Consider the following 14228-nt stretch of genomic DNA (forward strand, 5'->3'; position numbering starts at 1 on the left):
TGATTTACGACGCTGCCCTGGTTTTCCTTTCCCGCTGTTTCCGAGGGAACCGAACAGGTGTGACTGTATATTGTATCTTTCCAATGCATTGTATTTAAAGAATAATAAACTGAAGCTGAAAGTGAAAGCAACCGCCCCACACCTTCATCATGCGCTGGGCCGGCACGGTGGAGAAGGTGCGCAGGAGGTTGGCCCGGATGCCCGGAGGGGGCTCGAAGAGGAACACCCGTCCCGCCCTCAGCAGGTTGACTGGCACCTTGGGGTGCACCTCGAGGGTGAGGAAGAGGCGGAAGGCAGGGTGCGGCTGCAGGGCGTGCAGCTTCTTCTCGAGCTGCACCAGCCACTGCGGGGCCAGGTGCACGTTCTTCAACATCACCCACCTGCGGTCACGCACACAAAACACAGTGGCCCCAGTTTTGAAAAGTTGCACAGTGGTGCGCGGCCCACCTTTCCTGATTTGCACAGCTCGGCAACACAACAGGATTATCAGACTGCAAATTTTCAGGCCTTGGTGGCACCTTACTCATACCATGTCATGTTTCCATTTTTGTTTTTGTTTTTTCTGCTGTCTTTCTGTCTGCATATCACCTGTCTATAAATTTAAATGCTTTGAACAAACACGTTTCAGTAAAAAAGAAAAATAGCACTTGTCTAGTCCCAATCTTTGGGCACCTTTGTTTACGCTTTAAACCGTGAATACCAGCAAATTAGCCTAGCTAACAACTCTCGCAGTTCGACAGCCACTGCGCACTAACCCTCATTCCCATACACGTCTCGTGCAAAATTGGCATGTCTTCCATGTGCCTGATTGAGTTGTGGCTAGTTCCACCGGTCATGTTGGATGAGCCACCTGAACCTTCCAAGCGAACGCTTACATCACGGTCGTATTCTGCCATGAAATCTGCCAGAGGAACACAATGCTTTCCACTAGACCTTTAGCAGAAGCAAGTTCTTATTATAAAGCAAGAGAAAATCTGGTCGCCTTCAAGAAACAGTATATTAAATGTCAGCATAACATACAACCTCAACAAAATCGAACCACTTTACTGCAGCCAGGCCTTTGCAAATGACAGAGTCAAGCCTCCAAAATGTCCTCCTGTTCCTGCGACTGCACCAACAACGTACCGTCCGTTCTTGGAGGCAGCGTTGATGGCCTTCTCAGCTTGGCTGAAGCCCTCGGCTGAACCCATGGCCAGGGAAGTGATGTTGCGGCCCAGCTCGGCGGCCAGGTCGTCCACTCGGCCACTTGCATCGTAACCGGGCACTGAGCACATCAGGATCGGGGTGCCTGCCTTCACCTGCACGGGAAGTCGAGCACACAGTCAGGTCCCATTTGGGAAAAATTTGAATGACTGTCTCAGGCTTGTTACCTTAACTCTTTCCCTACCATGGACGCGTTTTCTGTAGGTTACGGCAGATTTTTTTATTTTCTGAAGGAACTACTGCACTCAATTGATAAACAAAACAACACATAAACAAAAAGCAGACTGAATGCTCTCTTTACGCATAAGTTTTATTAACGAGATGTATGTCATAAAGAAAAATTGCGAGAACCAAGACGGTGAAATAAAATTGAATAACGTTTGTAAAGACATGCTTGCATCTACATACTAAGAAAAAAATGTAACAAAATTTATGAGATATACAAATTGTGCTGCCATCTAATTGGCACCATCTCCGAAAAAAATCAACATTTTTAATTGAACGGGTATTCCACTACAAAAATTTAACTGCACACATTACAGTTGGGCGTGTTGGGCTGCAGCCGTCGATGTTCCAGGTCAGTTTGCACTGTCATCGCTCTCAGACTCTAAGTGACGAAAAGGCAACATACTCAGACTTCTGCTGCTTAATGCACCGATAAATTAAACTGCGGACGCAGCGGAAGTGCGCGTCCCGCTCTCGGAGGCGGCCATTCTTTCTCTTTACTTTGACTGCTTAGAAAACAAAAATATAGTTCTCTTTCTTCACATCCGATAGCACAGTGTGTCCATGAGCGATGCGCAAGGTCTCAAAACCGGCCCTGCAAACCAGTGGGATCAAGCTAATGATGCCCAATGGGCGTAGTCGGGAAAGAGTAAACTGGACGATCTTTTAGTAACTGCAGGACAAATGATGCCCAAACAAACAATGATTAACAACTACAACAGTACTAAAATCTTCATTAATTGCATGTTCTAAGTTATAGCATCACTGATGCCTAGTCCTTGTGATGCTAAAAGCATGTTCGTTATGTTCACCCACAAATTTTTCTGGCTACAACCTCTAATTCTAGAGGTCCTGAGAAAAAAATATGGGTCTTGTACATAATAGTGCTACAGTAATTTTATTCAACACAGATGGACAGCTAAATCATGCTACTTCAACAAGGTTATTTCTCTCTCTCTCTCTCAACGAGGTGACAAACACCACAAAAATTCTTGAGGTTGTGCTTCTTTGCCAGTCACAAGAAGCAGCTGCTGTTTTGATGTGTTAGGCTCTGAAATACATCCCAAGATCTGTGGTGTCATCCAATGGGAACTTTACCTACTCATCCACGTAACTTGATAGGAGCCCTTTGTTAAGCTATGTTGGCACTCAAGGAAGCATACAACGACGGGCAAAATGCATTGTACGACACACTGCAACCATCACAAATGTTGCACACAAGGCACAATGCAGCTACAACAAACAAATAATGTCAGGGACCGTGCAATGCTAATGCTACAAAGTGTTTCTAATTCTCGAGCATCTCCAAACTGAAACATACAGCTCCCTACAACCACAAGAGGCAATCAAAACACAGCTGCAGGCCTCTATGCAATGCTAACCTCGTTGTCAACAACAGCGGCCAGGTCGAGCTCGGTCTCGGAGGCGGAGGTGAAGTCATCACCAAGCACAGCTGTCACCACCTGGTGGCCCTGGGCGATGACACGATCGGGACGGAAGGCCTGGATCACCAGAAGCTGGTGCATGGCCTGCCCCACGGGAGTCAGGGGCCGCGAGCCTTCCTCCCACAGGACGGGCACGTCCCGCTCTGGGGCATTGCTCTCTGCCCAGCCCGTGAAGTCCTGCAGTCGAGGACAGTTGGCCAGTAAAGGCTTGTGCATACGACCAAATGGTTTTGCACAGAAACACTACACCATACAAAAATTTTGTGTTAGGGTCAGTGGGAACTCGAAAAAATCAATACGGGAAAGAAGTAGGACAGTGGTCAGGTCTAACACTACATACAAAGGTCTGTCTGCCACACTGTTAAGGCTCATTGACACCGGCAACTGACAGTGGTCGCGCAACCAAGTTGGTCGTAAAGCGACCAGTTGCAAATGGTCACAAATGGTCGCTTTTCCAGAAAAGCGACCATTTTGGGCCAGTCACTCGCTGCCAGATTTTTCAGTCATGCCACCGTGGTCGCAAAACTGATAAACCAGTCAGCGGCGCGCCGCAAGTCATCTTTCATGTGTCTACATCCGGCCTCCTCCCGCGTCGCGGCAAATTCCGCGTAAATTCCGAGAGTTCTTGCTGAGAACTATAACCTCCGGGATTGCGACTTTCCGGGTTGCGCTCAGCCAGGCTTGCCGGTGTGAACATCAGTCGCCTTCGGTCGCGAATTGAAAATGGTCGCGCGACCTCCTCAAGTCGCCGGTGTGAACGAGCCATTATAGTTAGTCCTGAATATGCAGACTTCAGGCCAAATGTGTTCATTACCTGTGCAACAGCACCAACAGACATGTCAAAGTAGCAGTTCAAGAATTTCAGACTATATTGTAGAATTAGAACAGTAGAACTGGAACACTAGAATTTGTTTTAATACCCTTAAGCAGAGCTGTGTGGAAATTCAATCACTCCCTGTATGAATAAGTGCTCATACAAAGACGGATTGCTGACTCCTCTTAATTCCAGTTGAAAGAATGACAGTCTCACATTAGCCTACCATGTCGTAGCAAATGCTAGAAGCCGTTGACCTCAGATATGTACAAACACGGACAGAGCTTACCGGATGCTCGTCCAGGCGTTGCTGGAGGCTGCGGAATGCAGGGAGCCTCGACAGAGCAGTGGCTCCCTCTAACTGGTCAGGAGACAGACCGGCAACATGGATGGTTGGTTGCCCTGGCAGGATGCCCTCCTTGCCACGAAGCAGGTGGTTCAGCTCGTGCTCAAAGTTTGTTTCTCTGAGCACAGCACACAAGCGCACACAATTAGTCTCCGAGCGTCAACAATTTTGCACTTCAAAATGTGCCAAACTTCGCCACAAGGTGCCTGAACTATGCAGAAAAGCCAACCTCTTGATGGCAGAATGCATGAGCCTGCAATACCGCAGTCGACTCTCGTTGGAATGGACCCTGATAATCCGACAAAAATAGTCCGTTTTATCCGAAGCCCGTAATATCCGAGACGCCTCACTTCCGAAACTTTTGTCACGATGTCTAAAAGTTTTATTGCAAAGAGTGAGTGAAAAACGTCCAAAGTAAAAAAAAAGAAAAAAGAAAACAGACAAGAAAGTCGCAGTTTCACCCGAAAGATGAAGCATAGATTGCAATAGCAAATTAAGCAAGATAAGAATGGCAGCAGCAGCGAGCGAATTGACCTTCGTGCTGTCTCTCGCTTCAACGCGAACTAAGCGTTGAAAGCACAGCGCATACAAAGCTACGAGTACTGGGTGCGCTTTGTTCACATCGCAGATCACTTTCAAAATACGGCGCTCATACGGCCGCACCGTTAACAGCAGCCCACTTTCCTTTCTCCCTCGCGAGCAAAATATTGAGCCGAGATCGTCCGCTGACCCTCGCAAGTCAGCTGCCAGCCCATGCCAACATGGCAAAAGTGTTCTATGCGCCCGAATTTGAAAAAAATTGACCCTCATTTCGTCTGCTGTAGCCAATAGTCCGTTGTAGTGCGGTCCACTAAAAGCAAACTTCGTTGCATTAATAAAATAGGTAGAACAAACTAAGACTGAAATATGGTCTGTTATATTCGAGAGCCTGTTGTACACGGGTCCGTTGTAACGTGCATAGGCTGTATTGGGAGCATCATTGCACAAATAAGCATCACAGTAAAGGACCATCTCTCATGGTATGCTCAGAGTACCCCACTCTAAGCTCACGAATATAGTTGCATTATGCATAGTTAGCTTGCATTAAAACTGTAATATTAATGTTTATTTTCAAAGTTACCAAAGTTCCTGCTCCTGTTGCATCACATTTGTGTAGATACTGTATTCGAGTGAGGCACAATAAAAAACTTTTTTTTTCAATGCTAATTCAAGTACTGTAGTGCACACAGCATCAGACTTCATACTTGCAAATGCCAACTTGCGCAGGCTCAATAAATGTGCACTAGTGCAAATAAGAACACAACCACAGAAAATGCTGCTAAATTACCCATCTTTCAATGTTAATGCAGAAAGTGATGGGTACTCACTGAGAGAATCCCCTGAGGTGGATTCGACAAAGGAGGAGGGCAAAGACCAGCTTGTCTTCATGAAGCATGCCCCTGGTGACCCTGGTGTACACCACCTACGATGGGACATCGATGTCAAGAGCGCCCAACACTCCCACATAAATAAAGTGGCTGTGCTTAAAGGTGTCGTTAGAAGGCCTGAACATTTTTAACAAAATGCAGTGGCTGACATAATATATTAGAAGTATTGTGGTGCTGCGTGTTGCTAAAGAGCCTCCCAAACATACAGAGTGAACCAAGAATAAGAGAAAAGGTAAATAGTCCATCATTTGAAAACTACAGACAATAACATCATGTGCCTTTAAGTGAATGCACAGAAACAACACGAAGGTGTTTTTATTTTAAAAAACAATTCATTGCCTGAATAACGGCATTTGTCACTGACAGGCAGCACTGCGGCACTGTGCACCACTCTACTGTCAACTAAAGCGGCACCTGTCGGTGGCAAATGCAGCTATTCTTCCAATAACTCCATCATTATTAAAAAAACAATCCAATGTCTTTCTGTGCATTTCTGTGAAAACTGCATTGTGCTACTGTCTATGCATTTCGAACGACCAAATGTTTTAGTTGTTACAATACTTTTCGATCACCCTGTATATCTAAGTGTGCAAACCTCTCCAATGTCACCACCTTGACAAGTTGAGCCAACGTCAGCTGTTTTCATGACTTCCCACTCTGTCACGAGTACAATCTGTCACAAGCATGGATATCAGAGCAAGAGTGATCAACTATGTTGACAGAAAGAGCAGTGAGTCAGCCACGATGCTCCTAGCACACCAAGACAGACTGCTGCAAGTTGAGCTGTTTTCTTAAGAACAATAAGAAGCAAGGAAAGCAAAAACCTATGTACCAAATGAAGATGAATAAAATTTTTATTTGATATGATTTGAAAAGGATCCCTGCTTTAATACTATGCAATGTCAATGATCATTTGGAACCTGTGTACTCTGAGCCCACTACACGCTGCTAAAATGCAGCTACTGGTTATGGTACACGGAATTTAGCACAAGACAATACAGCAGATAGCCCACAACTGTTCATCTTTCCTGCTTCTAAAATGAGATAGCATCAGACCGAGGCTTGTCCAAATATCAATGCTTCAGTGTGAACCGAAGTCAAAGCAAAGAGTAATTAATGTCCCAAGGTGGATACATAGACATCCGTTAATTCGACTCGTTAATTAGATTCTTTCGGTTATGTCAATCCTGACTGAAGGTCCTGGCTGGCACCTATGTGTTCCTACGGGGCCAAACTTTCGTAATTTTGATCCTAAAATAGTTGTGAAAAGTGTGTCCCGAGCCACCGGAGCCCCACCAGCTCGATGCACGTCGATGTTTTGTGCCGTAACAATTCACGCCGAAAGGGTATGTAAAAAATTGCTGCCACAATGCGCCGCTCGAAGAAGCTTCTGACCCAGGCCAAATTTGAGGAGTGCAAACGTAAGCTTGCCGAAAGCACAAAAATGAAAATGTGCATCCTGGATCTCGAACTGCAACTCTTCACATTACGTAGACGTCAACAGCAGCTGTCTGCCAGATATCTTAGGGACATTGGATCATACGTTTTCCAGGTCAGTAGGTTTTCTCAATTTTTTTCCAAAACATATGAACAAGGTTCTACTATAGTTGTGATGAAACTTGCGTAAAACCTTGACATAAGAGCCACATGTCATTAAATCTAAAAAAATATTTTTTTCTTTACTTGCGAAAAAAACAGGTTTACCTCTGGAGTCAGTTTATTTTCGAAGTGCCATTCTTCAGATATTTTCTTTCAAAACGCAAGTTCAACATGTCCTACAAGTGCAGCATCCCAGAAACTTGTTTACAGGCTCTTGCTCATGATTGGGCTTCAGTCGACATAAAATTTTAGGATGGTGGAGGCCACCGGAACGTTTCAAGTTCACCCATCGCGCGTCGTCGCAATGCTGTGAAGTGCAATATTGACTGCGCGATGCCAGCAGTTTATGCGGTGTTGCACATATTTACCTTGATGCTCTCTGTCTACATGCAAGCTTAACCCGTTCCGTTCTGTAAGCCCACATACGACATCGACGTTTTGAAATGAACCTCTCAATCTCACCTGGAAGAGGTCCTTGGTGATGATGCCAAGCCGTGAAGTGTGGTCCACCACTCCCGTCAGGTGGCTGTTGTTAGTAAGCACGTCGTTGTAGATCTCCAGGAAGAAGTGGAGGGAATACTGGTACAGGAAGTGGGCCTGCAAGCGCACATACGGGCACCATGACGACTTCATCGACACTTTTGCAAAGAGCGAAGCGATGTTTAAGATCAAAATTATGGTCACGATAAGTACTGCACTGAGCAGTCATTTGAAATGACAAAAGTCGTTCTGCTGATGGTGCCACACTGTCTTTATGGAGTAACATGCAATACAATCCCAAGTATTCTGGCACTGCTCATAGATTAGTCTGAATGACCCCGACTGAGTGCATTATTGACGGACGGGGTTTAGCATCGCAAAGCAACATACAGGCTACAAGTGATGCTGCCGTACACGGGTCCCAGTTATACTGGCCACCTGGGGTCCTTTAATGTGGACAAGGGTGGAAGCTATGGTCAGTTGCCAACCCATGGCACATAAGTGAGAACAGTGCTGTGCTCATCTTCCATGATCCCGTTCATTCTATCTTTTAATGCGTGTCTAAATTAAAGCACCCGAGCAGGCAGTGGAGTCCTGCACGACACAAATGAAGACTCCTTCAAATTTAGTACTGAATATACAGTCTTGCACACAATGTATGTAGGTCCCTTTCAGTTCAAAGAACACCAGGCACGCAGCCTGTGACAGCCTCCTCAGGAGAGTAGTTGTCCCCACCTGGTGGAGCCCCTCAAGCGTGAAGAAAATGGAGGAGCAGGCCTGGGCCAGGGGTTGGTACTGGAGGGAGACGGCCTCCACCTCAGCCATCACCTTGTCAGTCTCCTCCACCTTGCGCGAAATCTCGGCCGCCTCGTTCTTGAGCTTCTCCAGTGTGCTGATCACACTGCACCGGCGGAAAGGGGGAATGTTAAGGTGGAGCTTATGAAACACCATGGCATTGCTCCCTCATAAAAGCACAGCACACTGCTACGCTAAGGAATGGAGATGCGCTTGGGCGCCGTTGTCCAACAGTGATTATGCATGTTACACAGCGTGTATTGACAACGTAAGGACAAGATCACAGGAATGAAAGCCAGCATGTGTCCTGTGTCCGTTTCATCTTTTGTCCGTTGCTCGACAGGTGATGTACAAGATGTGTAACCAGGTCCAATGAGTCTGCCAGCACACTGTAATGCTCTATACTGCTGCCATATTAGAAGAGGCTTCATCTTTGTTATTTTGCTGGTCAGTCTGTATTCCAACTATCGCCATGCACGACGGTACGGTTAATGTATACATTATATCTATCCCTCGGCCACTTGAAAGTGATTGGCTGCACATTCTGCCAGCCGATTGATTGGAGGTTTGCCTGCGACTGTTACTGTCCACGGAGAGAGCTTCAACGAAATGACAATGAATATGCCTACAAAGTCAGTTATGCGTGGTACTGCACCAATTATGCACACTTTCCTCAAATCTTCCGCCTATTAAGAGGTCCTGTGCAATCATCACGCAGCCAAGTAGTTGTGCAAGTGACAAGTGCCCGAATGCCTAACACGGACTCGACTAGAGAGCAGACGGACCTGTCATCATCCAGAATCCTGCCTTTCGAGTCATTCAAGGCCTGGAGGAGAGACTTCTCCAGCTGCCGCAGCCGCACGTGGAACTCTCCTGCACGGAAGACAGCGACGAACACGCAATGAGCTGTCGTCGGCAAAATAACACTGGCAGTGCAAAAGAAAACTGTGGCATACCGCAGGTCAAATTACAGTTTTAAATAAATGGCAAACAGCAAATGCGAGAAGGCAACGTTACGGAAACCCCGCCCTCACCCTGAAGTTTCAGGAGATCTGAGCGCTTCTCGTCAATGTCCTCTCGCTCCGCCTTCAAGACCTGCGCATAACGTTTGCGAGGGAAAAAGGCAGAAATGAAAACTCGAAATTTTCTATCGCGGCGACGCATGCTGCTTTGTGTGCAATAAAGTTGCGCGCTATTTTGGGAAGGCGTGACGTTTCTGCAAGAGACACGAAGCATGCAACCCACCTGATTCAGGCACTGGCTCTGCAAGCTACTTCGTGTCACCGTGAAGTTGACAAATGTCACCCTTGAACAGAGGTCGGGTGGGAACTCCACCTGGCGAGAGGAATTTGCGAGGACAAACTCGTTACGGGCAACAAAGATGCCAAGGCGTCGCAGCGATGAAAAACAGCAAGAAAGCTGCTGTTGACTACTAAGCACACACTATTATCAATGTGGTGAATGAAAGCCCAAGTTACCTGTGTCCTGCAAAACTTTACACAAGTGCTTTTATTGCAACAAGTGCAGTACCGTGCGTAAACTTGAGCAAAACATCTCTGCCTTCACTATAACTAATAGCAAATGAAACCATTTGCAAGAGTATTCACAATTTGGGGCAGTAAGGCGTCCATTGCTGGGGGATCTCAGTACACGAAACAAATATATTTAAAACCAATAAAACAACAACGTCCTTGCATTTAGCTATCATTAAAATCCACCTCAAGAGAACAGAACTCTCAGCATTATAATGAAAGCAGTACACCTGAGTTATCCTTGAGACAGGTTACTTGAACATGTTCGCATGGCATCTATCAGTTGCACTTGAGAAACGCACGCAGAGGAAAACACGAATGCATAAAATTGTACGTTTTGAAGCTCCACTGCACTCCTTTTAGCGTGGTTTTATTAAAATAGCAATTGTACTAATCATATGGAGGCACTCTGTTTATTTCTCCGACCACCCATCTCAGCACAGGTAAGCAAACCATTTGCCAAAACCACATAGTGGCCATTTCCTCTTCGGCCAAAAACTTTTCAAAGAAGACCCATATTTGTTCCTGGCAGTATGCTATGCAGCATGACATGGCTATTTGTCCCTGCTTCATGCCTTCGCTACGCTGCTTACAGAACGCGCAAGCACTATGTGTTCATGCTCTCCAGCATTCAAGTCTGTCTTTCTCTGTGCTTCCCAAACAATTGAGCCATTCTTGAGACTACCAGCAAAGGTGAGCCGTCACACGAGATGAACAGCAGGAGTACACATTGTTGGGCAAGTTGGCGGCAGCTGTATAACACGTTAGCTTCAACACAACACAGATGAAGACAAACACAATGTGCTAACGGTTCCCAGCCGACGCCAAGGCAGTAATATTGCAACAAGCAGCCAATGATGAAAGCAAGTGCATGACGTCAATGACAGTACCATGGATGGAAAGCCAAAAAATGTGGAACTTACGGTTGGGTCTCGGGTGGACAGGAAAATGCAGAAGGTGGGTGACAAGTCAATGTCCTGGTCCCCGAGTGTGATGAGGACACGGCCACCCGTTTTGCGGACCTCTCTGTTCAGTACCGGATTCAGGATCGGGTCATAGCTCTCCACATCCTAGACGCGTTTAAGGTGCCAGCCGTTAGGACACCAAATGACACATGACATGTGCAAGTGCGAAACGTGAAGCTTTGACGGCAGTGGATCAAGAACGACGGCTGAGCATTCTAGGATTCACAAAGTGAATTCAGCCTTGCCTATAACCATACAATGGAAAGCTGTCCTCACGGTGCATTACTATTTGGCTAAGAGGTGGCCACAATCTCCAGCTTGACTAGGCTGCAGTTTTTTTCTCTAAGACCTGTGCGACGTGCTGACTGATCCAAAGGCTTCCAAGCCAATTGTGACACGACTAGTGACAAAGCAACAACTCAGTTTAAAGAAATGCAAGACAGTACCTGCCTCTACAGCCGTGCAAGACTCTTGCAATGAACAAAGTCAAGAACTGTGCCACAATATCATACCTGAACAAGCAATGGGTTTCCGAAACGCAGCGCACTCTCCAAGTTCTTCCGGAAGGAGTCATCGAGGAAGCTGAAAATGTAACAATGTTTCAATCTACACAAAGACACTAGAATATCAGTTGGGAAAAAAGAAAGTGACAGAGGAACAGTACATTGCAGATGAAGTCTAAAAGGAAACCTCAACTGTTCCTTGTCACAAGTTAAAACAGAGGGTTACTGTGTTCTTATCGGAAGTGACAACAGTCATTTCCTTACCTGGTCTTGGTAATTTTGCGCTCTCGGAACTCATTGAGGATGTACTTGGTGGCCTGACCGGATGGATCGATGATGAGCGGATAGCGGTTGAATCGCTTGAGCATGATGGCGTTCTCTGTGCAGAGGTCGTCAGTAGGCAGCGCATTGGCCTGCCAGCGGAGGCGTTCGTCTGCCGTCGACAGGTACTGAAGTACAAGGGAAAAAAAAGGTCCACGAATATAAATGTGAATGCAGCGTCCCAGTTTCACTAAAAACACCTCTCACAGCTTGCCCAGTTGAACGACAGCTGTCACTGGCATGCCAACATGCCTATGAAGTCAAATTTGAAGAGCTTCTTCACTCATAGAAAAGTTTTTCTTCTAATCTGAGCATAACAGCATGTGGCAGAAGACTAGGCAAACAAACACTATTGTAACTTACAATGCATTTAGAACCAATAAAATGCAACAGACCATTTTGCCATCTAGCCTGTGTATTTACGTGTGTGTCATTATAATGTTTTCCAAAAGTGTGCTTTCAAACTTCAAATGGTGTGCTATAAAGGAAAAAAAAATGAACGAGCATTATTAAAGACGTTATTGTATCGTATGTATTCTATTGTACACTATACATCGTTAAGACAAGGTTAAAGCATCACTGTAGAACATAATGCTATGCCAGAAGGCCACCATATCAAGTATGCATATCGCCGATTATCTGCAGTCTTGTGTTCTTTGCTTTCAACATAATGTGAAGTGATAAGTGATTCAATGTATAGTCTTCCTCCTGTTCTTTTAGCTATTTAGTACATACTGCTGCAGTTAGATATCACGAAGAAGTCTTCTTAGTTTGTGCCTTTCAACAAAAGCTAGAGACCACTGAACTTGTACACAAAGTATTAAGCACCGAGATTAAAATGCATCCACTGTAAAGAGAGTCCAAGTGCATAAATATTGCTTGAAGGCCACCGAAAAAGAACAGTCGGAATACTTGCACACCTCAGTGCGTGCCAGGTCGAGGCGGAAGTGAATGCCCGCCTGCTGCAGGTGGGCGCACCAGTTGTTGAAGAGGTTCTGTCGGTACTGCTGATCAAAGTAGCCCGCGTACGCCAGGAAGGCCGAGCCGAGGAGCACGTCGCCCGAGATGGTCGACATCTGGTTCTTGAAGGTCTCGCTCGTGTCCTCCCAGCGCTGCTTCTCAGAGCTCAGGCTGCTGAGCAGGGCAATGCTACGGTCCACCTCGGTGGAAAAGTTAAGAGATTTGTGCATTGGCAGTTGCTATGACAACACACAGAAGATGCTCTCAGTTTTTCATTGCAAGTACTCCAACAATCCGGTTTACTGAAAGTGCGTCAGAATGGCAAAGGGTAACACACTCTAACAGTTTCAAAACAAAGGCTTCCACAAGAAACTAGAAGCAATGAACAGAATTGTGATAATTATGTAACCACAAACGATCACCCATTACGAATTGTGATATAAAAGCGATGCCACTGAGCCGCCAAACTTTGTCTTACGAACTCCATGCCGTAAAGCAAAAGCTACAGGTCATAGCGAACAACCAGAATGAAGAACCAGAAGGGTTGCTCTATTGCGAAGTGTATGAACACCCTTCAGACAAAGCTGACTGAATGGGAGCGTCACGGAAAGATCAGTGGCGCATGATGAACAAGCACCTCCGCCTTCTAAGAACGCACAGCTTGCTCATGTCACTGATTGGCTGACAACATCCCTAGCCTTGGCTGCACAGGAGGAAGTTGGCAAGACAATGTATAAGTTAAAACCTGGTAAGACTCAGACTATGAAGCAGTGGGCAACTAAAAATAAAGACTGACTGCCTAAGGTTATCTAACATATGTACACTAAAATCTAGGAACGCAAGCATTTTTGCATTCAGCCCTCATTAGAATGCTGCATTCTCCTGCTCATGAGCAGGGCACCTTAGCCAATATGACAGCTTAAGTTTTAAGGAGCACTGAACGAGAGGGGACGAGTCCCTCTCCTTTGTCCCATCCCTCGCCCACAATCTCACTTTTGCCTGGACGTTGGCCAGGTCGGTCTTGATGGCCTGCGCCTGCGACACGAGGTTGGCGTACTCCTCCTTGTAGGAGGCGATGCTCCTCTCCAGCTGCACGATGACCGAGTCGATCTCCTCGGCATTGTGCTTGTTGCTGTCCGCCTCGGCCTCCAGGCTGGCCAGCTCGTTGCGAAGAGGCTCCACCCGCTTCAGCATGTCCGCAAAGTTGATCTGCACAGCAAAGCAAGAGCTTGGCAACGGAAGCAAGGAAGGAAGAAAGCAGCCTTATGCAGAGACTCTCAGAAGTCGTGACAAAGGTTGTGTCACGTCCTTCTTATAGTTACAAATCTTTTCTGGCTGCCTAAGGTGTTTCCAATCATAGCAAGACTGACTGGACACATATTTTATCAATCCCTTAATGTCCTTTTAATGTTCAAGTGGAAGCTCATGCTTGGCTGTTCTAAGGAATAGAAAGAAAGGCAATAGGAAAACAAATTCTGAAAGCATGCTTCTCCACAATGCATGGATGTAGACTTGGTGGCATTTTGTCCCACCAAAAAGCTGACTAGCTGACTTGCATATTTTTTCTATAGGTGGTAGTACTTTCGTGGTGACTAAACTGTTGTAACATTAAG

The 14228-nt window shown here is 46.1% G+C and overlaps 1 protein-coding gene across 2 annotated transcripts in view; it reads right to left on the bottom strand.

Annotated features, from left to right (window-relative positions):
- Nucleotides 1-14228, bottom strand: part of Dhc64C (dynein heavy chain, cytoplasmic) — a 114061-nt gene that overhangs the window by 13231 nt on the left and 86602 nt on the right. For both annotated transcript variants that reach the window (XM_050181170.3, XM_050181169.3), the window contains exons 56-70: nt 13609-13824; nt 12576-12815; nt 11599-11783; nt 11344-11413; nt 10790-10936; nt 9580-9669; nt 9369-9429; nt 9120-9207; nt 8275-8440; nt 7522-7656; nt 5401-5495; nt 3977-4151; nt 2811-3050; nt 1126-1298; nt 143-380 (exon numbers count right to left, since the gene is read on the bottom strand). In XM_050181170.3, coding sequence (XP_050037127.2) covers nt 143-380; nt 1126-1298; nt 2811-3050; nt 3977-4151; nt 5401-5495; nt 7522-7656; nt 8275-8440; nt 9120-9207; nt 9369-9429; nt 9580-9669; nt 10790-10936; nt 11344-11413; nt 11599-11783; nt 12576-12815; nt 13609-13824 — 2319 coding nt within the window. The remainder of the gene's footprint in view (nt 1-142; nt 381-1125; nt 1299-2810; nt 3051-3976; nt 4152-5400; nt 5496-7521; nt 7657-8274; nt 8441-9119; nt 9208-9368; nt 9430-9579; nt 9670-10789; nt 10937-11343; nt 11414-11598; nt 11784-12575; nt 12816-13608; nt 13825-14228) is intronic.

This window comes from Dermacentor andersoni, chromosome 7 (genome assembly GCF_023375885.2).
Source record: "Dermacentor andersoni chromosome 7, qqDerAnde1_hic_scaffold, whole genome shotgun sequence".
Taxonomy (NCBI): domain Eukaryota; kingdom Metazoa; phylum Arthropoda; class Arachnida; order Ixodida; family Ixodidae; genus Dermacentor; species Dermacentor andersoni.